Here is a 23,653-nt window from a genome sequence, read left to right on the forward strand (position 1 = left end):
ACTTAGAAATAGACATGAGGGTGGTGTAGCTATGAAGCGAGCATGTGGCATGAGGGCAGCTGAAGGCTGCGCAGGGAAACTTTTGTGTGCGCTGTGGACGCAGGGTGGTGCGGGGGGTTGGGCAGCAAGCAACCCAGGAGGAGAGGCAGTGGATTCACCCGCAGGCAGTGATTGTCCTTGGTTGCAGGTAGTGTGGTGCTTAGCTAAGCTGTGCCTTGCTAATGAGGGTTTGTCTGAAGTAAAAATTGTTAGCGGGGAAGGGGGGCAGACTATTGCCCCCATTGTGGCTTAATAGTGGGACCTGGGAGCCTGAGATGCAGCCCTGCATGCTGCCCCTGCCCTTCCCTATCCGTTTCTGTGGTGTTTCCATGACTTTCGGAAGTTTTTCAGAGTATCACAAGTCATGACTTATGCGAAGCATCGGTCATATACAAAAATGCTCGAGTCGCCCATTGACTTCTATGGGGTTCGTTACTCGAAACGAGCTCTCGAGCATGGTGGAAAGTTCGACTCGAGCAACGAGCACCCGAGCATTTACCAAAGGTCATGTGACATAAATGGTAGACTCCTGCCAATTTTAGCTCAGAGAACCTGAGGCAGAGAAGGTGCAAAGCGGTTCCACATTATTCAGTTTTTTATGTTTTTCATATTTAAAAGCCATAATAATTTTTTTAATACAAAATTTCTTTGACTTAAGGACTTATTTAAATAGTTTGTTCCTTATGGTTCTTTTGACATCCTTATTTCTGACACTGTAGATGATGGGGTTTAGCATGGGCGTCACAGCAGAGTAGAGGATGGAGATAGACTTGTCTATGTCTGGTGAGGAACGGGAACGTGGACGTAAATACAGAAGCATAATGGTCCCATAGTAAACAGTCACTACAATGATGTGGGAGGCACATGTGGAGAGAGCTTTATACCTTCCATCAGTAGAGCTGATCTTCAGGATGGTGGACACAATATGGATATATGAAATCAGAGTCAAGAAAAACGATAAACTAGCGATGATTCCTGCTGAAATATACGTTGCAACCTCATGGAGCCAAGTATCACTGCAAGATATTTGTAAGAAAGGAGGTATCTCACAAAAGAAGTGGTTGACATGGTGGGAACGGCAGAAGGGCATCTGGAAGGTGTAGATCACATGTATAATAGAGTTGATGAAGCTTGAGGTCCATGATGCAGCGGCCATACAGAAACACATCTTCTTGCTCATGATGGTGTTGTAGTGCAGTGGTTTACAGATGGCAGCAAATCTATCATAGGCCATGACGGCAAGTATGAAACATTCCGTAGACCCAAGAGCCAAATGAAAGTGCATCTGGACAGCACATTCTAGTAGAGAGATGCTTCTGTCCTTGGATAATGTGTTCTGCAGGATTTTAGGGACTACAGTGGTAGAGAAGCAAATGTCAATAATGGAGAGATTAGTAAGAAAGAAGTACATGGGAGTCTGGAGCTTTGGATTGATTCTCACCACGATGATCAGTATTATGTTTGCTATCAAAGTTATCAAATACATTGCCAAGAATGCAAGGAAGCCAAAAACATCCAAGTAAGGACCAGAGGATAAACTGAGTAGAATAAATCTGCTTGAAGAGGATTGGTTGAACATTTCTATAACACATAAAAAGAAAACCTGACATGGACAAGAAGTGGAAATGAAAGCTAAGTTTATTGACTTAAATATCTCTACCAGCTTGAGCTAAGGATGAAGGATCTTTAAATATCTTTGACTAGTCCTATCATAATCATTCCATTTAAGGTCATATCTTGGAATAGTCTCAGAATCATTGTACATAGGAGTATCTTTCATTTTGTCTTTTCTTAGGGTACTTTTATGTGGGATGACAATAAGCCAAAAAAAAATCACCCAAACAAGTGATCTTGACCGATAGTTAACCCATGAAAAAAACAGAACCTGGCAGGGAACTGAGCAAGAAATCACTCATTAGCTGCCAGTCACTTTCTTTCAGCTCACTGAAAAAAAGCGACTAGTGAGCAACTTCTCGCTCAATGTAAACAGCCAATCGTTCATATTTGACTGACTGCTTGCTCACAGTGAATAGAGATGGGTGGCCGTAAGAGATTCCCGGTGTGCTGCACTTCCATTCGCTGATCGTCTCTTGCTCCCGTGTGCTATTTAGCTCTTATGTCCTGTGTAAAAGTATCCTTAGAGCTTCTGAGGATAAGACAGCTGGACATGTAATATGATTCTTCTTTAGATGCTCAAAACCTAAAGCAGGGAGCCAATTATGCCTGAACCTATGTTCAGATTCCTACACTTGCAAGGATTACCCATTGTTTGAAAAGTTTGTTATTGTCTCTGTTTGTATAACTTAATTATACTGAGTTATAGAGAAGCTACCTTCTAATTGATGGTGCTGCAGAGGCATTACACCATCTGCAATTCGCACACCATTCTTCTATTCTACATATATACATATATGTCATTTTGATGTCTATAGAAATTTAAGGACAAGGAGTGTTGTAAGATAAGCAATAAACCATACTCACCCCCAAAATAGTCACCCCTATCCAGTGCAGCTGCCGGGTCTCCACCACTCTAATCCTAGAAAAAGCTGCAGTAGTCACATACTGTTCACTGTATATGTGATGGTTGAGCAAATCACTGACTTTAGCAGTCACTTAAAGTTCATGGCAGCATCACACTTGAATCCTGGGATTGGCTAAGTGGTCATGTACACAATAAATGGCATGTAACCACTGCAGTTTCTTCTGGAATTGGAATAGACTATTTAAAAGGGTTGTGTGGTTTCATTATAAAATCTTTTATGGGTTTGGCATGAGTTAAAATAAAGAAACAATGCACATTTGGCCCTTACACCCCCTCCCCCCTTGGGGGAATAGCTAAATAGTTCTTGCTGCTCCATCCCTACACTCTGCTGCCAGACATCAGGTCACTGCAAAGACAGGTGAGTATGCATTATATTTTACTATAACTTTTATATGGAAACCACACAACCCCTTTAAGGAGGTGTTCATGGCTTTTTTATTTTTACATCATTGCCTGTCCATTTGCATTCTTCTTTAAGCAGTAAAAAACACCTTTACGGCTATTTAATAGGCCAAGATGCACTTCTGAATCGGAGTAGCACTAAGGGGCAAATAGATCTATTCTTGAGCTCCCTACAGCTCCCCAAATTGGAAGATAGTGTTGCTCAATCTCTACTAGACCCAGTGTCCTTACAAGAAGTAGAAGATATAATTGCGCTGTGCCCCGCGGGGAAAAGCCCAGGCCCTGACAGCCTACCGATTACATACTATAAAGCTTTCAAGGAGGTTTTGGCCCCGAGGATGAAGGACCTTTTTAACTCACTCATGTCAGGGAGCCCGTTGCCCAAACAAGTGCAAGAAGCACATATATTACGCTTATACACAAAGAAAAAAAAGACCCTGAACTCTGTAGCAGCTACAGACCTATCTCTCTTATTAATTTAGACGTTAAATTCTGGGCTAAATTACTGACGAAAAGATTAGAGAACTTGATACCTTCCCTGGTAGACAGAGAAAAACAGGTTTTATTAAGGGCAGGGAAGGCAGAGATAACAGCTGCAGACTTCTGCATGCCATTAGATATGCCCAGACCCATAGCATCCCATTAGCATTAGTGGGTACAGATGCCGAAAAGGCATTCAATAGGGTGGACTGGATTTACATGGGGTGGTTTTGGTTTAGTTTAATTTCCCCCCCCCCCCCCCCATTTATTTTTGCAATTCTTTTGTTGTATAAAAGAACTTTACGCTAGACTGAAGATTAATAATTTACTCTCTACACCTTTTGATATTGGAAATGGAACCCAACAGGGTTGTCCGCTCTCACCGACTCTTTTCATTCTATCTATGGAGCCCCTTTTGCAGGGGGTAAGGATGGATTCCACTATAAAAGGACTCGAGCTGGGCACAGCTTCTATGATCACAGCTGCGTTTGCGAATGACATTATGTTCATAATCTCAGAACCAAGACAAGAATTTTTAATTTGATCTCCTTTTCCAAATCTACTATCCTAAATGTCTCTATTCCCTCAGCTTGATGCAAATCCTTGAAATCCGAGTCACTTTTCGAATGGTCAGACACCTCAATAGAGTTTCTGGGAGTCAAAATCACAAAAAAAAGCAGAAGACTTGTACTGTAACAACTTTCTACCACTTCTAGCACAGGTCAGGAGCCGACTACACGCATACGAATCACCATACATTTCTTCGTTCGGTAGGAAAAACATACTAAAATCTTATGTTCTTCCAATGATTCTATACAAACTTAGAATGCTCCCAATCTCCCTTCCCCTCGACTTTTTTTAAGAGCTCTCCGCTTGGCATTTTTGGGATGCGTATGGAGACAGAGAAGGCCCCGCCTGGCCTATAGTCTTATAATTAAAAAGAGAGAGGTGGGGGCGATCGGCCTGCCATGTGTCCACAACTTCTACCTGGCTACTCAACTCATTTATTGGATGGATCTGGTCTCTCCCATAAAAGATAAATTGCTATAACTTCTGGTGGTTGGCTGCTATGGAGACACTCTACTGGAGACCCCGCCAGAAGCACATACAGATCTAAAAAATTTCAACCCGCTGATGCGAGGCCCCTGTGAGGTTTAGGGTAAACTGAGAAAATACCTGGCACCAGAACCATCTCCCTCTGCCCTGCTGAGTACCCTCTGTAAGCTCCTGGGCTGGACAACAGATAGGTCAGTCAGAAGCATCTAGGGGAAATTTGCCACTCAAAGATAAGAGACTTACAAGTGCAAACCCATAGAAAGGTTTCTGATGTTATTATAACTTTAACCCCACAGCTGTCCCTTTCCTTCCTGCAGAAGAATCATGTGACCAAAGCATTTTGAGAGTTTTAGAAAACACATAGGTCCACTAGACCAGAGACTCCATTCGAAAAACTGCTTCATAGCGATCATCCTAAACATAAAATGATCTCCATTCTCAGCAAAAAGATTATCATGCCTCCTGAGATATATAAACCAGCTTTCCTCAGCTCTTCGGAAAAAGAACCTAATATATCCCTTTCCTCTGCTGATATTAAATTGATCCTGCAAACCGCCTTCGGCCTGTCACCATGCATCCTGCTTCAAGAAAGCCACTACAAGCTTTTAGTTACCGTATATACCGGCGTATAAGACGACTTTTGAACCCCGAAAAATCGGGTCTGAAGTCGGGGGTCGTCTTATGCGCCGGTAATACAAAAAAAAAAAGTGTAAAAAAAAAAAAATTCATTACTCACCCCCCCCGGTGTTCTGTCGCGCTCCGGCAGGATGTCGCTCGCTCCTCGTCCCCGGCGCAGCATTGCTTTCTGAATGTGGGGCTTGAAATCCCCGCTTCCAGAAAGCTAGTACACACGCCGGCAGCCATGACAGCATTGAATGGCTGTGATTGGCTGAAGGCGCACGTGTTAGCAATCACACCCATTCAATGATGTCATTGAATAGTGTGATTGGCTGAAGCCACGTGTGTTTTAGCCAATCACAGCCATTCAATGATGTCATGGCTGCCAGCGTGTGTACTAGCTTTCTGGAAGCGGGGATTTCAAGCCCCGCATTCAGAAAGCAATGCTGCGCCGGGGACGAGGAGCGAGCGACATCCTGCCGGAGCGCGACAGAACGCCGGGGGAGGTGAGTAATGAATTTTTTTTTTTCTCCACTGTATACCGGCGTATAAGGTGAAAGTTGGGGGGTCGTCTTATACGCCCCGTCGCCTTATACGCCGGTATATACGGTAGATGGTATAAAACCCCACAATGGCTCTTTACCTATAAATTAGCCTCACACGATAGATGCTGGAGATGTAATACAGAAGTAGGCTCTTTCGGACATATCTGGTGGGAGTGCCCGGTCATTGCCGCGTTCTGGAAAGAGGTAGAGGGAAAGATGCAGTCTCTAAAATCGAACTTCTCAATAACAGCAGAGATGATCTTTTTATGGAAGCCCTCTGCGAGTTTTCACCCTCTTAAAGATAGACTGTTAGGCCCTAATATCTCTTCTCTGGCTTCAGAAGACCCCGCCTACATTGGCCCAATGGAAAACAAAAGTGGATCCAATTTAAAATCTAGAGGAACTACACAGCTGGAATAAAGGGACACACAATGTATTTGTGAGAATATGGAACCCCTGGAGACAGATAATGTGATTTGAAGCCCCTACTTTGAGAGGGGAACTACTAGCATAAAATGGATACAGACATATGAGGACATAGGCTCTCCCTCTCTCCTGCTTGGTACATACCAAATACAGAGTTTTTGCACCAGATTCCTAGATTAATACTCAGTTGAGAGGACATCGGACATTGACATGGACAGTGACCAGAAACTAATATTCTACTTTATTACCTACCCCATTAAAGGGTGTACCTCTATGTAGTGATCCTCTCTCTGGACAGCCTGTAGGAAAACTTAAACAATGAGATACTACCTCTGCACAGTCCTTGAGAAGAAATAGTTACTTACAAATGCTCTCTCACGCTTGGGGGCTCAATCCACTCACATTCAGAACACAGAAAGTATGGGAAATCACTCCTCTTCTTCCATCTTCAACACAGGTAGGCTGAAGGTGCCTCCATGTGGCTCTGTGTTTTCCAGAAGCTTTAGAAGATGAACCCTTTCCCGCTCTCAATCTCTCACATTTATACCTTCTTTCATACCACATGATATGACATAACTGATACATTTACATGCAGGCTAGGATTTTATTAAACACTTAACCCTTCTAATGCTGCAGCTGTGCAACACACACACAGAAAATGACAAGGTAGCTTTGCACAGTGCATTGACATAGGACAAACATGTATGACATTTATGGAAGGGAACAGAATGATGTATTGGGTCACTACATATGCAGCTGCAACCAAGGCAAACCTAAGACTATCTGTGTTGGTAGGGATTTCGTAATCTATAGAGTGATAGTCTCAGTATGAAATAACCAATCTTTAATCATGCATCTTCTGTGATAATGGAGAGGCGTTGATGGCAGACACAACAATGAGTAAACTCAGCGGTTTTACCTCTAACCCTAAGTGTTTGACCATTTCTTGATGTATTAAGTTGACACCGGCTCCACTGATTTTAATATTTTGAACACTGGATTTTATTTGTTTCTGTTTTATATGCCTTTTGGAATTGTATAGAATTTTTGTTGATGTAGTCTGATCTCAACTTGATATTAGGAAGAATCTATTTTATCTGTATTGGGGACAACTGTGTAATCAATGGGGGTTTGGCCACTAGGACCTCCACTGATCACCAGAATGGGGGTCCTGAGGGTCCACGAACGAATAGAGCAGTGGTCTCACATGTCCAATGCCAGTCTATTGTTTTCAGTGGGATTTCTGGTGATAGCTGAGCACTTGAACTTGGCTATCCCTGGCAGTCCCTTTGAAGTGAATGGAACGGTGGTGCATATGCGTGACTATCACTTCATTCATTTGGGAACATTCAAGACCCCTTTTTCGTGATCAGACCCAGCATTTGCACTCCCACTGATCAGAAAGTTATCTATTGAGTAATTCAATACATCATTAGATATATAGATAGATATGAGATAGATATGAGACAGATAAATAGAATAGTATTATTATAATGTACAACCACTAAACAGAGGATTCCATCAGCATAACACTTAAATTATGTTACAAATTCAGATTAAAATAATTCCAGTAAATCAATAAACAAAAATGAATACAGATTACGATCATATTATGGCATAAAGTGTGGCACCTATTCAACTTACTATATTCTCTGTATTGTTTCTTCTGCTCAAAAACATCTACATCATGGAAGTTCTGCCCAAGTGGGCCTAATGGGTGTCCAGTTCAGTTGAGGCATTTGTCGCTCACTATGAGGTAGAATGATGCAGGAAGCTCCTATAGATTGGAGCAAAGATGAACACTGCAGTGCTCAGCCTTAAATAATATCACACTCATATCCTGATTAATCCCAGAAGAAGAAACTTTCAGAAATAGTCCCTATACAATTACGATGTTCTGAACAATGATGTCCCAGAGCTGTAGATTGTTCTATATTTGAGTTTCCTTAAAAATAAAAACAATATTTTTATAGCTTTTACATAGTTACATACATAGAATGGATAAAGAAAGATGTACAGTATCTCCAGGAAAATAACATTTTACTCTTGTTGATCCAGAAGCTCGAAGGACATGAGACAATTTCTTTAACTGTATTTATGGAAAAACAATAGTAAATTCATGTTGGTAAAATATTTTCTTCAGTTGAATCTATCCCCATTTTTCTTTACTTGCCACACTTTGCCCAGAGGGGCATTCCGCACCTCTCATTCTGAATGAGCAAGGAAGGACTGCGCAGCGTTCTGTAGGGTGACTCCGGACACATGGCATATGCTGATAAGCTGGGAGGGCAAGATGCTGGCTTGTCACAGCGGCACTTACCACGCTCCTTCCCAGATGAACGCACGCAGCCAAGGCCAGGGCAGCACTGGGCCTCTTCCGGACATCCCTAGCATAGGGATGCCCAATAGATGGTAGAACAGGAAAAGAGTTTGTCACGGGTAATGCCACTGTACTGGTACATACCAGAATGAACTCCGGTGGAGAATAAAGGGAGAAGCAGACAAATATGAAGTACCTCAGGTCCCAGGGAATGGTCAGGGCATGGAGTAACTTTACTTGGCAAAACTTCAACAATACAAGGCACAATTTAGAGCAATGACAGTGCAGGAAATTAATAGACTTGAGCAGTAGTACCTCCACACGGTGATCTAGAGTTCAGAACACCTGTGCGTGAATGATGGATTTAGGAATACCTCCACCCGGTAATCCAGACTTCAGAACAGCCAGGTGTGAAAGACAGAATGGCTGTACCTCTATGTGGTGATCCACTATATCTGAATGGCCATGTAGGAAATTAATATGGAGACAGTACCTCTGCACTGGTCCTTGACAAGCACTCACTTATGGTTGCTCTTGCTCTGCTTAGGTGAGGCTCACCCCTTCCACCTCACATCCAAGCTGGGACAATCTCTCCTCCACTAACATGCTTCACTACATGAGGGTAAAGGTACCCCCATGTAGCTGGACCTCTTAACCAGGACTCCAGAAGACATGGACCCTTTCCCGCTCTCCAACACTCACTTTTATAGCCTCTCTCATACAACGTGACAGGACATAAATTGATACGTTTACAGACTTTGCAGACACTTAACCTTTCACTTGCTGCAGCTGTGCAACATACATAACAGAATGACAAGACAGTTTTGCACAGAGCATCTACATAAGACATACAAGTATGACATTATGGAAGGGGTTACTACAGACTGTCAATCAAGTCAACAACACCTATTGAGAGTGAGTGCTGGGGCCACCTTTTTGACATATTGAGAGTGCCTGGAGACAGATCTAAGAAAAGTCCTTCAAGTTGTGTATGGATAAAAGTGGGGAGAGAGTCACCATGGGCCTCTGCTGCAGAGTTATGCAGAGTTATGCAGTTAACCATGCTGACTTTTTCCATCTACAGGTCTACATTAATAAGCAAAGTTTCAAAGTAAACACTTAACTAATACCATATAAATAAATCATATTAATAATATGAGGACATGCTAATACTGTTTTCTCTAGGTATGCCATTTTATAAAGCTTTTAATGTCATAGTAGCCTGTTAGAAGTTTTTGTTTGTCAAGTCAATACTTGACATCTTAGCTGTTATCAGACAACAAATAAAAAAGTAAAGGGGCTCTGAATTTTGCAGTACAAAGGTAATATATACGCTTCCATCTGAGAAGTCCCCTCTTCCCTCCCTCTCACTGACTCTCTGCCTCTCTCCACCCCTCTGGCTGTTTGATATGCGAGTGGGTGGGATTGGGGAGGAGCTAAGCTCCTGCTCCCTCCCTTCCCTTGTCCACTGCCAGCAATGGAAGTGGGCGGGACAGAGTAGAGCTTAGCTACGCCCCTGCCCCACCTCCTCCTATTGCAAATGCTGGAGTGGAGGAGAGAGGCAGACAGCCGGTGAGGGGGAGGGAGGAACTGCTGAGATGAAAGCTTATATTGGCTGGCAGTGAAATTGCCGGCTGATATATGCTCGTGGGAATAAGCCCTGAAGCTGCATTTGCATGGGTGATAAAAACGTGTGAGTTCCGTGCAATTGCGTATTTTTAAAATGGGTGTATTTATATGAGATAGAAAAATCACAACATGACTATTTTTTTAAATATTGGCCATTATTTTATACGGGTGCAAAAAAAAAAAATCAGATTGTAGTCATATGCAGATAAAATTTTTATGCGAGATGATGCGATTTTTAGTTTCCCTACTGAAACAACATGCAAGTTTCACGTGGGTTTCTCAGACCCATATTATACTCACCTGTGTAATTTCAGCATGACTCACAGAATAAAATTAACAAGTTGATTTTACTTCTCAGTAGTTGCCATAAAAAGGAAATCAAATAACAATGGCAGTATTGTGTTCTTTTTCCCCTTCACCCCACTTTATTTTTAAAGTATTTCAATACCATACCGTAAAAAATACAACTTGTCCTGCAAAAAAACAAGCCTTTTTTTGGACATGTCAACAGAAAGATAAAAAAAAGTTTTATCCCTTGCAAGGTGGGACAACAAATGAATTAAATATGGCTGTGACAGAAAGGAGAAATAACCACTCTCTGTTTGCACTTGACACTTGGAATTCATTCCTTTAAAGGATTCTGGAACTTACTTAAAGGGGTTGTCCCGCGCCGAAACGTTTTTTGTTTTTTTTTGCATAGGCCCCCCGTTCAGCGCAGGACAAACCCAAGGGATGTGTTGAAAAACAAAAATAAAAATTTTACTTACCCGAATCCCCTCTCTGCAACTTCTTCCTTCTTTTCCTCCAAGATGGCCGCCGGGATCTTCACCCACGATGCACCGCGGGTCTTCTCCCATGGTGCACCATGGGCTCTGTGCGGTCCATTGCCGATTCCAGCCTCCTGATTGGCTGGAATCGGCACACTTGACGGGGCGGAGCTACGCGATGACGCGTAGAAGGGGGCGGAGCCAGAACGTCGCTCGTGCCCGGACCGACCAGAAGGGAGAAGACCCATCTGCGCAAGCGCGTCCAATCGGCAATTAGACGCTGAAATTAGACGGCACCATGGAGACGGGGACGCCAGCACAGGGAAGGTGAGTATATAACTTCTGTATGCCTCATATTTCATGCACGATGTATATTACAAAGTGCATGTATATGGCCATACAGAAGTGCTTAACTTAACTTGTCATCGCGGGACAACCCCTTTAATGCTGAGTTAATAGACTGCTCCATGTATAAAAACAAACAAGCTAATATTCACCCTTCCCATCTTCCTGATGTGTCCGATGTTGCAGATGTTGGTCTTCCTGTTACATATTGTTTGTAGTCAGCCTTCATTGACTGCAGCAGCTTGTAACATCTCATACACAGACTGCTGCAGCCTATAAGCAATATATAATTGGGGGGATCCCAAGCTATAGAGTTGTACATAGCAGGGAGTCAGTAAAGGTCTATGTAAGTTTGTTATTTATACATAGGGGCAGGCTTTTTACTTAGCAGTTAAATAAGTCAGACAATCCCTTTAAATGGTTTTTCTAAGATTTTTCTTAAAAAACTTGATGCCCATCTTGAAAAAAAGTAGCAACATATACTTACCTAGTTCCAGCACCTATTTACTCCACCTACACTCTGTTTATATGCTGCAATCAGCCTACATACAGAATATCATAGACTGACTGCAGCCAATCACAGGCATCATTATTCCAGTGACTATCTGGATGAGGCTGTTTGCTAGAGGGTCAGGTCTTGCCATACGTAGTGACTAAAGATGAGCGAGCACCAAAATGCTCGGGTGCTCGTTACTCGGGACGAAATTATCGCGATGCTCGAGGGTTCGTTTCGAGTAACGAACCCCATTGAAGTCAATGGGCGACCCGAGCATTTTTGTATATCGCCGATGCTCGCTAAGGTTTTCATTTGTGAAAATCTGGGCAATTCAAGAAAGTGATGGGAACGACACAGCAACAGATAGGGCAGGCGATGGGCTACATGTTAGGCTGCATCTCAAGTTCCCAGGTCCCACTATTAAGCCACAATAGCGGCAAGAGTGCCCCCCCCCCTCCCAACAACTTTTACTTCTGAAAAGCCCTCATTAGCAATGCATACCTCAGCTAAGCACCACACTACCTCCAACAAAGCACAATCACTGCCTGCATGATACTCTGCTGCCACTTCTCCTGGGTTACATGCTGCCCAACCCCCCCCCCCCCCGCACGACCCAGTGTCCACAGCGCACACCAAAGTGTCCCTGCGCAGCCTTCAGCTGCACTCATGCCACACCACCCTCGTGTCTATTTATAAGTGCGTCTGCCATGAGGAGGAACCGCAGGCACACACTGCAGAGGGTTGGCATGGCTAGGCAGCGACCCTCTTTAAAAGGGGCGGGGCGATAGCCCACAATGCTGTACAGAAGCAATGAGAAATATAATCCTTTGCCACCGCCATCAGGAGCTGCACATGTGGGCATAGCAATGGGGAACCTATGTGCCACACACTATTCATTCTGTCAAGGTGACTGCATGCCCCAGTCAGACCGCGGTTTTTTATAAATAGTCACAGACAGGTACAACTCCGCAATGGGAATTCCGTGTGCACCCACAGCATGGGTGGCTCCCTGGAACCCACCGGCTGTACATAAATGTATCCCATTGCAGTGCCCATCACAGCTGAGGTAACATCTGATTAAATGCAGGTGGGCTTCGGCCCACACTGCATGCCCCAGTCACACTGGGGTTCCTTAGAAGTGGACACATGCAGTTACAACTCCCTGTGGACCCACAGCATGGGTGGGTGCCAGGAAGCCACCGGCGGTACATAAATATATCCCATTGCATTGCCCATCACAGCTGAAGTAATGTCATGTTAAATGCAGGTGGGCTTCGGCCCACACTGCATGCCCCAGTCAGACTGGGGTTCTTTAGAAGTAGACACATGCAGTTACAACTCCCTGTGGATCCACAGCATGGGTGGCTCCCTGGAACCCACCGGTGGTACATAAATATATCCCATTGAAGTGCCCAGCACAGCTGATGTAACGTCAGCTTTAATGCAGGTGGGCAAAAAATTAATTGGATTACACTGTAGGTGAGGGCCCAAAAAATTGGTGTACCAACAGTACTAATGTACCTCAGAAAAATTGCCCATGCCCAACCAAGAGGGCAGGTGAAACCCATTAATCGCTTTGGTTAATGTGGCTTAATTGGTAACTAGGCCTGGAGGCAGCCCAGTTAAAATAAAAATTGGTTCAGGTGCACGTTCCAACGCTTTAATGCTCATTGAAACGTATAAAAATTGTTTACAAAAATTATATGACTGAGCCTTGTGGGCCTAAGAAAAATTGCCCGTTCGGCGTGATTACGTCAGGTTTCAGGAGGAGGAGCAGGAGGAGGAGGATGAATATTATACACAGATTGATGAAGCTAAAAGGTCCACGTTTTTGATGGTGATAGAGAACAATGCTTCCATCCGCGGGTGCAGCCTACGTATTGTTTAGGTATCGCTGCTATCCGCTGGTGGAGAAGAGAAGTCTGATGAAATCCAGGCTTTGTTCATCTTGATGAGTGTAAGCCTGTCGGCACTGTCGGTTGACAGGTGGGTACGCTTATCTGTGATGATTCCCCCAGCCGCACTAAACACCCTCTCTGACAAGACGCTAGCCGCAGGACAAGCAAGCACCTCCAGCGCATACAGCGCGAGTTCAGGCCACATGTCCAGCTTCGACACCCAGTAGTTGTAGGGGGCAGAGGCGTCACGGAGGACGGTCGTGTGACCGGCTACGTACTCCCTCACCATCCTTTTACAGTGCTCCTGCCGACTCAGCCTTGACTGAGGAGCGGTGACACAGTCTTGCTGCAGAGCCAGAAAGCTGTCAAAGGCCTTAGAGAGTGTTCCCCTGCCTGTGCTGTACATGCTGCCTGATCTCTGCACCTCCCCTGCTACCTGGCCCTCGGAACTGCGCCTTCGGCCACTAGCGCTGTCGGATGGGAATTTTACCATCAGTTTGTCCGCCAGGGTCCTGTGGTATAGCATCACTCTCGAACCCCTTTCTTCTTCGGGTATAAGAGTGGAAAGGTTTTCCTTATACCGTGGGTCGAGCAGTGTGTACACCCAGTAATCCGTAGTGGCCAGAATGCGTGTAACGCGAGGGTCACGAGAAAGGCATCCTAACATGAGGTCAGCCATGTGTGCCAGGGTACCTGTACGCAACACATGGCTGTCCTCACTAGGAAGATCACTTTCAGGATCCTCCTCCTCCTCCTCAGGCCATACACGCTGAAAGGATGACAGGCAAGCAGCATGGGTACCCTCAGCAGTGGGCCAAGCTGTCACTTCCCCCTCCTCCTCATCCTCCTCATGCTCCTCCTCCTCCCCCTCAACGCGCTGAGATATAGACAGGAGGGTGCTCTGACTATCCAGCGACATACTGTCTTCCCCCGCCTCTGTTTCCGAGCGCAAAGCGTCTGCCTTTATGCTTTGCAGGGAACTTCTCAAGAGGCATAGCAGAGGAATGGTGACGCTAATGATTGCAGCATCGCCGCTCACCATCTGGGTAGACTCCTCAAAGTTTCCAAGGACCTGGCAGATGGCTGCCAACCAGGCCCACTCTTCTGTAAAGAATTGAGGAGGCTGACTCCCACTGCGCCGCCCATGTGGGAGTTGGTATTCCACTATAGCTCTATGCTGCTCATAGAGCCTGGCCAACATGTGGAGCGTAGAGTTCCACCGTGTGGGCACGTCGCACAGCAGTCGGTGCACTGGCAGATGAAACCGATGTTGCATAGTGCGCAGGGTGGCAGCGTCCGTGTGGGACTTGCGGAAATGTGCGCAGAGCAGGCGCACCTTTCCAAGCAGGTCTGACAAGCGTGGGTAGCTTTTCAGAAAGCGCTGAACCACCAAATTAAAGACGTGGGCCAGGCATGGCACGCGCGTGAGGCTGCCGAGCTGCAGAGCCGCCACCAGGTTACGACCGTTGTCACACACGACCATGCCCGGTTGGAGGCTCAGCGGCGCAAGCCAGCGGTCGGTCTGCTCTGTCAGACCCTGCAGCAGTTCGTGGGCCGTGTGCCTCTTCTCTCCTAAGCTGAGTAGTTTCAGCACGACCTGCTGGCGCTTGCCCACCGCTGTGCTGCCACCCCGCGTGACAACGACTGCTGGCGACGTGCTGCTGCTGACACATCTTGATTGCGAGACAGAGGTTGCGTAGGAGGAGGAGGGAGGAGGAGGAGGGTGGTTTAGTGGAGGAAGCATACACCGCCGCAGATACCACCACCGAGCTGGGGCCCGCAATTCTGGGGGTGGGTAGGACGTGAGCGGTCCCAGGCTCTGACTCAGTCCCAGCCTCCACCCAATGTGCCGTCAGGGAGATAAAGTGGCCCTGCCTGCCTGTGCTTGTCCACGTGTCCGTTGTTAAGTGGACCTTGGCAGTAACCGCGCTGGTGAGGGTGCGTACAATGTTGCGGGAATCGTGGTCGGGCAGGGCTGGGACAGCATATCGGGAAAAGTAGTGGCAACTGGGAACCGAGTAGCGCGGGGCCGCTGCCGCCATCATGTTTTTGAAAGCCTCCGTTTCCACAAGCCTATACGGCAGCATCTCCAGGCTGATCAATTTGGCTATGTGCACGTTTAACGCTTGAGCGTGCGGGTGCGTGGCGGCGTACTTGCGCTCGCGCTCAAACAGTTGCGCTAGCGACAGCTGGACGCTGCGCTGAGAGACATTGCTGGATGGGGCCGAGGACACCGGAGCTGAGCGTGTGGGTGCAGGCCAGGAGACAGTCGTGCCTGTGTCCTGAAAGGGGGGCTGGATCTCAGTGGCAGGTTGGGGCACAGGAGGAGAGGCAGTGGTGCAAACCGGATGCAGTAAACGGCCTTCGCCCTACCTTGTGGGGTGCTTGGCCATCATATGCTTGCGCATGCTGGTGGTGGTGAGGCTGGTGGTGGTGGCTGATCTTGGCACGACAAACCTTGCACACCACAGTTCGTCGGTCGTCTGCACTCTCAGTGAAAAACTGCCACACCTTTGAGCACCTCGGACTCTGCAGGGTGGCACGGCGCGAGGGGGCGCTTTGGGAAACAGTTGGTGGATTATTCGGTCTGGCCCTGCCTCTACCCCTGGCCACCGCACTGCCTCTTCCAACCTGCCCTGCTGCTGCACTTGCCTCCCCCTCTGAAGACCTGTCTTCAGTAGGCTTAGCAAACCAGGTGGGATCAGTCACCTCATCGTCCAGCTGCTCTTCCTCCGAATCCTCTGTGCGCTCCTCCCTCGGACTTACTTTCCTCTACTACTACCTCACTGATAGACAACTGTGTCTCATCGTCATGGTCCTCCTCACCCACTGAAAGCTCTTGAGACAGTTGCCGGAAGTCCCCAGCCTCATCCCCCGGACCCCGGGAACTTTCCAAAGGTTGGGCATCGGTCACGATAAACTCCTCTGTTGGGAGAGGAACGATTGCTGCCCAATCTGGGCAGGGGCCCGAGAACAGTTCCTGGGAGTCTGCCTGCTCCTCAGAATGTGTCATTTTCATGGAGTGAGGAGGCTGGGAGGAAGGAGGAGCAGCAACCAAAGGATTCAGAGTTGCAGCTGTGGACGGCGTAGAAGACTGGGTGGTCGATAGATTGCTGGATGCACTTTCTGCCATCCACGACAGGACCTGCTCACACTGCTCATTATCTAATAAAGGTCTACCGTGTGGACCCATTAATTGTGAGATGAATCTGGGGACCACTGAAACCTGCCTTTCTCCTAATCCCGCAGCAGTCGGCTGCAATACACCCGGACCAGGAGCTCGGCCTGTGCCTACACCCTGACTTGGGCCTCCGCGTCCTCGGCCGCGTCCACGTCCTCTAGGCCTACCCCTACCCCTCAGCATGGTGTATTACGAGATTAGCAGAAACAGAACGCTGTAATTAAATGTGCCGCTTATTGGCCTGTGGTTGGAGGCTGACTTCGCATACGTAACACACTGCAGAGGCAGGCAACAATTATGCGCAAGGCTGGGTATTAATTCAACAACTACTACCCCCAGCAGAGACGCAGTAAACTGAAGGCAGTGACAGGCAGGCCTAATATTGTATTTTTGGGGAACAACCACACTGCCTGTGATATACACTGTATTTCAATTTCCCTGTTGGAGGCTGACTTCGCGTACGTAACGCACTGCTGAGGCACGAAACAATTATGCGCAAGGCTGGGTATTAATTCACCAACTACTACCCCCAGCAGAGACGCTGTAAACTGAAGGCAGTGACAGGCAGGCCAAATCTTGTATATTTTTAAACTTTGTGGGAACAACCACACTGCCTGTGATATGCACTGTATTTCAATTGCCCTGTTGGAGGCTGACTTCGCATACGTAACGCACTGCAGAGGCAGGCAACAATTATGCACAAGGCTGGGTATTAATTCAACAACTACTACCCCCAGCAGAGGCGCAGTAAACTGAAGGCAGTGACAGGCAGGCCTAATATTGTATTTTTTGGGAAAAAGCCCACTGCCTCTATAGCCAGTATACCTCTTTCCCTGCCTCACCAGTACTGCCCCTATACTGAGTAAAATGACTGCAGACTGCGGACGCAATGCTCTGCACGCCCGATATACAAAAAAAAAAAATTGTGCAACACTGCTAAAAGCAGCCTCAACAGTACTGCACACGGTCAGATGTGGCCCTAGGAAGGACCGTTGGGGTTCTTGAAGACTAAAATAACACCTAACACTCTCCCTATAGCAGCAGCATCAGCAGCACTGTCCCTGATCTCTGTCACCATGCATCTGTGCCGAGCCGCGGGCGGGGCTGATTTAAATACTCGGGTGTCACCTGATCTCCCCAGCCACTCACTGCAGGGGGGTCGTATAGGGCTTGAACGTCACAGGAGGAAGTCGTAATGCCTTCCATGTCTTTCTATTGGCCAGAAAAGCGCGCTAAAGTCTCAGAGATGAAAGTGAAAGTAACCCGAACACCACGTGGTACTCGTCTCGAGTAAAGAGCATCTCGAACACCCTAATACTCGAACGAGTATCAAGCTCGGACGATTATGCTCGCTCATCCCTAATCAATGTTAGTGAGGCCAGGAATGTCTACAGCGATCATGTGTGTGTCTCATGATCTCACAACTCGAAGGTCAGCAGAGAACAGCAATGTGCACTACAGCGACTGGGGAGCAACAGTGGAGGTGAGTATGTAGAGTTTGTTATTTCATTAAACACACCTTAAAAAACTAAAATCAGAAGGCCCAACAGCTGTACCTGACCCAGCAGCCCGGGCCCCCGTGCAGCCGAACCGGCTGCATATGCGGTTAGTCCGACCCTGACCCAAAGTGTTCCTTTTAAAGTCAACTAATCTTTCGACCATTCATCACCATTAGTATGGATCTTTTAACAGTTACACCATACAAACAGAGGAAATAAGCAAATGCTCATATTAATAGGGAAAATCCCTAAAGGTAGAATAATTTGTACATCAATTGTAATTACTTCAGGGGGCAATTATTATTCCAGAGACAATTAGAGGGTATGGACAATTGTATATAAGAGCACATCTCAAGCACGCGGCACTGTTAGCATTGGGTGCTAATAGATATAATCCATAGGTAAAGCCCACTGTGTTATATAATCTGCAGGCTTCATTGAGAACACTGGGAGATGATATCCTAATCTGGCTGGATTGCCTTAATATCACCCAATGACCAAACAACTGGACTGGTGTTAGATATCTGTTATTGCACATTGTTTCCTGCTCCCTTTATTATCTGCTACAGTATGATTTCTACACTGCAGTGCATAGTGACTGCCATCTTCATGGCATACTGTATTTGCTCCTACACATCATGAGATCTGTTGCCCATATCTTGTTATGAATGCCATGTCTGTCAGGACAATCATTACTATAAAATTACCAATAATTGACATTTTTCTTCACTATCATTTGTTATCAGCAATACATTGGAGGGTTATTTTTCACTGTAAATGGACCATCTTCCTTCAGACCCGTTTTATGACTGTCAGGCACCAGTGGCAAAGTGATGGTCTGATTATTTCCTTGTCTACAAGAAAAGTAATGTACATGGATAAAATGCATTCATGTATTTCTATATGTGTAAATTACATTAGAATCTTCACTATGAGATCTACACTTTGGAATTATAGCTATAGAATGGAAAGCAAAACCTATGGATCTCATAAAGGAAAAAGCTTTTTGCCAAAAACTGATTGGTGTAGGAACCAACTAGAGGGGCAACCTTTTTGGACTTAATATTAACCAATAGACCAGATAGAATAACAAAGTTTCAGGTCGGTGGACACCTAGGAAAGAGTGATCATAATACAAATACAATTTCCACTTGTCTTTTGATAGGGTGTTTTGTCAGGAGCCACAAAACAATAAACTTCATGAAGGTGAAGCTCAATCAGCTTAGAGATGCCCATAGCTTATTGACTTGGCAATGTCATTAAAAATAAGAGTACAGACAATAAATATGAAGTTTTTACAAATATCTTAAATATACATTGTGAGTGGTACATACTTTAAAGGAATACAAGACAAGCGAAAACGCATGTGGATGAACATAGCAGCATAGTATATTAGGCTGAATGAAGACAATGTCCATTTAGTTCAGCTTGTTTCAACCTCTTCCTTGTCGGTCCAGAGGAAGGCAATTACTTCCTGACTCCATAGTGGCAGCCAGAGTAATCTCTGGGTCAACATTTGAGATGATCAACCCCGCTGGTCACCTAAGGTCTATATCCTGTAATATCATAGCGTTCTAGAAAGACCTCTAATCCCCTCTATGGAGTTTGCCATCACCACGTCCTCAGGCAGAGAGTTCCACAGTCTCATTGCTCTTACAGTTAACAACTCCCTTCTATGTTGGTGATGAAACCTGCTTTCTTCTAGATGTAGCGGGTGCCCTCTTCATAACCGTCAGAGTCCTGGGCATAAACAGATCATGGGAGAGATCCTGGTATTGTCCCCTAATGTATTTATACATAGTTATTTGGTTGCCCCTTAGCAATCTTTTTTCCAGGGTAAATAATCCCAATTTGTATAGCCTCTCTGGGTATTCCAGTCCTCTCATTCCATTTATTAACTTAGTCGCCCTTCTTTGAACCCCGTCAAGCACTGCTGCATCTTTCCTGAGCACAGATGTCCCGAACTGTACACAGTATTCCATGTAGGGCCTAACAAGTGCCTTATATAGTGGAAGAATAATGTTGTCATCCCTTACCCCTATACCTCTTTTAGTGCACCCCAAGACGTAATTTGCTTTTGCAGCAGCTGACTGGCATTGATTGCTCCATTTAAGTCTACAGTCCACTAGTACCCCCTGGTCTTTTCCCATATCCCTTTTCCCTAGCATTAGCCCATGTAGTGTATATTGGTGACATCTGTTTTTCCTGCCCATGTGCATATTCTTACATTTATCAACATTGAATTTCATTTGCCATTTTTCTACCGAAGCCCCCAGCTTATCTAGGTACATTTTGTAGCCACACATTGTCCTCCGCTGTATTAATTGTCTTGTATAATTTTGTATCATCTCCAAATATTGATATTTTGCTGTGCGGCCCCTCTATCAGGTCATTGATAAATATATTGAACAGAATGGGGCCCAATACTGAACCTTGTGGCACCCCACTAGCAACGGTGGCCCAATCAGAGTACGCACCATTTATTACCACCCTCTGCTTTCTATCTCTGAGCCAATTCTTTACCCAGATACACATGGTTTCACCTAGACCAAGCTGCCTCATTTTATATATCAACCAATATGCGGCACGGTGTTGAATGCTTTGGAAAAATCGAAATATACAAGATCAATAGACTCTCCCAGGTCCAGCCTGGAACTTACTTTATCGTAGAGGCTGATCAAATTGGTCTGACATTATCGACTCCTCTTGAACCCATGCTGATGAGGGGTTATACTCTTGTTTTCCTTGATGTATTCTAGGATGGCATCTCTCATAAACCCCTCAAAAATGTTTCCAATTATTGAAGTGAGACTCACCGGCTGTAGTTACCAGGCTCTTTTTCGGACCCCTCTTTGTATATTAGAATGACATTGGCAATGTACCAGTCCAGTGGTACAACCCAGGTTCCGGTAGTGTCCATAAATGTAAAAAATAGGGGTCAGCTATCATGACACTTCTTTCTTTTAGAATCCTTGGGTGTATTCCATCTAGACCCAGCGATTTATCGATTGTAATCCTCTTAAACCGCTTTTGCACTTCGTCCCCTGTTAGGCATGCAATACTTAGTGGGGGGTTCGTTTTGTTCCCTTGCATCTTGTGTGACACCCCCCCCCCCCCCTCCATCATCTTCTATGGTTTCTCCTTCATTATTTGCTAAAGGGTCAGTGCTTTCAGTGCAAATCCTTTTACTGTTTATATGGTTGAGGAATAGTTTAGGGTTATTTTTGGTCTTTGACAATCAATCTTTCTGCCTCCTCCTTAGCAATTTTAATGTTTTCTTTACGGATTTAGTTTTTTCCTCTTTATCATTTTAGCGCTTCTTCACTGCCTTTTTGTTTTATTAGTTTAAACGCTTTCTTTTTTTGTTTATTACTTGTATCTCTTTTTTTTTTAAAGGGTATGAACTGCTCATATGAGGTAATAAGAACTTTTTAAACTTTTCCCATTTGTTGTCTGTGCTTTCATTTTTAAGGACGCTATCCCAATTAATGTTACCAATAGCAGTTCTGAGCTGATCACATTTTTGCTTTACTAAAGATTAAGGTTTTTTTTGTCACTCCCTGATAGGGCTTCTTATTGAATGATAGCTGGAAATTAATTATATTGTGGTCATTGTTTCCCAAGTGTCCCCCAACCTTCACCCCCATGATTCAGTCTGATTTGGCAGTTAATGATAAGTCCAGAGTGGCCCTCCCTCTACTCAGCTTCTGCGCATGTTGGGAAAGGTAATTGTCTTTAATTGTTCTCAAGAACTAATCACCCTTGTGAGATTTGCAGGTTTCATCTTCCCATATTATATCCAGATAATTAAAGTCCCCCATGATAATTACTTCATTGCAGTTTGACACCTCTTCTATTTGCCTTAATAATAAGATTTTCGTTTCTTCTGTTGCTTTTGGTGGCCTATACAAAACCCCTATCAGGATTTTGTTATTTTTTTTCTCCCTGTATTTCTACCCACAGAGATTCCACACTTTTATCTCCTGCACCTATATCTTCTCGTAGCCTTGGCATTAGGTAGGGTTTAATGTACAGACACATTCCTCCACCTTTCTGTTCCCCATGCATCTTGCGCACCCTCGATCGGCTGATCAAGGACCGCATACATTGCACAAGTAACACACTGGGTGGCATTGTCAGGCATGGAGCTCATCCTAATGGGGATCTACAATTTACTAACGGAAGTAGTGAAGATAGACTAGGTCAAACTCCAAACACTCCTCCACCCATTCACAACCGCTCGCACTCACACTTACACACATAGGCATTTACTGATGGGCACTTACACACACACATACTTACTGAATGGCACTCACACACAGACACTTTTACTGATGGGCACTCACACACAGGCACTTAATGACGGGCACACACACAGACACTTACTGACATGCACACACACAGACACTTACTGGTGGGCACACACCGAGACACTTACTGACGGGCACACACCCAGACACTTACTGACGGGCACACACCCAGAAACTTACTGACAGACACACACACCCAGACACTTACTGACAGGCACACGCACAGACACTACTGACAGGGACACACACAGAATATACTTATCAGCCCTTAGCAGCAGCAGACTCCTCTTCAGTAGTTGATGACCTCACCCACAGGCTCAGCATCAGGACCTCTCTCAATGACCTGGTTCCGCTCCAGGAACCGCTCTGCTACCTCTCCCTGCTGGACAGATCCGTCTGCGGGCAATCCTTCAGTGGCTTCCTCGGTCTCCTGGCCACGGTTCCTGTGCCCCACCGATGTCCCCTTGTGCCCTGCTCCTGGCTCGCTACTGGCGTCTGACATCACTTCCGGTCAGATGCTTCTCCTGAAAGATGCAAATAGAGCAATACATAATGGGAAAAAAGCATTGAAACCACTGAAATAATAAAAAGCAGTAAAGAAGCATGAAAAGGTATTTAGGAAAACAAAAATTATGAACAAAACACAAAGGCAGAAAAGCTGGAACCTTCAAATGTTCTTCAGTTGTATAAATAGTAAAAAGATTAAAACTGTAAGTATTGGCACTTTAAAAAGGAATGAGAGAAGAATTATAGAAGGTGATGAGGAAAAAGCAAATCTGTTAAACAGTTTTTTTCTTCAGTGTATTTTAAGAGGAAAATGAAATGTTGTGAGGTGAAATGCTGAAAATAACTACCAAACAGGAAAGCTCCGAGCATCGATCACACACCAGCCAAACTGCTCAAACCAGTGTCAGTCAAGATCCTAACCACCCTATGTCATAAAATCTAAAGCTCCAAATCGTGGCCCAAAAACTGGACAAGGTCTGTCTTCATCACACTGCCAAAAGAAGGTGATGCTCAAGAATGTTCCAATTACCGCACCACCACCCTCATATTTTACGCGAGCATACTTTTTTTAAAAGATCATACAAAAATGCATT

The 23,653-nt window shown here is 45.3% G+C and overlaps 1 protein-coding gene across 1 annotated transcript; it reads right to left on the reverse strand.

Moving 5' to 3' along the window:
* Nucleotides 1–700: 700 nt before the first annotated feature.
* On the reverse strand, nucleotides 701–23,055 carry LOC136571918 (olfactory receptor 5G3-like). The gene is made up of 2 exons (XM_066572535.1): nucleotides 22,863–23,055; nucleotides 701–1,620 (listed from the first exon to the last, which is right to left on the reverse strand). The coding sequence occupies exons 1-2, from the start codon at nucleotides 23,053–23,055 to the stop codon at nucleotides 701–703; spliced, it is 1,113 nt and encodes a 370-aa protein (XP_066428632.1).
* Nucleotides 23,056–23,653: the final 598 nt, after the last annotated feature.

Source organism: Eleutherodactylus coqui, chromosome 6 (genome assembly GCF_035609145.1).
Source record: "Eleutherodactylus coqui strain aEleCoq1 chromosome 6, aEleCoq1.hap1, whole genome shotgun sequence".
Lineage (NCBI taxonomy): Eukaryota > Metazoa > Chordata > Amphibia > Anura > Eleutherodactylidae > Eleutherodactylus > Eleutherodactylus coqui.

Excerpts from the sequence above, each read along its gene's own strand:
- LOC136571918 (XM_066572535.1), bottom strand. The coding sequence starts at position 23,055 with ATGTCAGACGCCAGTAGCGAGCCAGGAGCAGGGCACAAGGGGACATCG. Across the intron at positions 1,621-22,862 it reads TCCTGATGCTGAGCCTGTGG|AAATGTTCAACCAATCCTCT; the intron begins GTGAGGTCATCA and ends TATGTGTTATAG.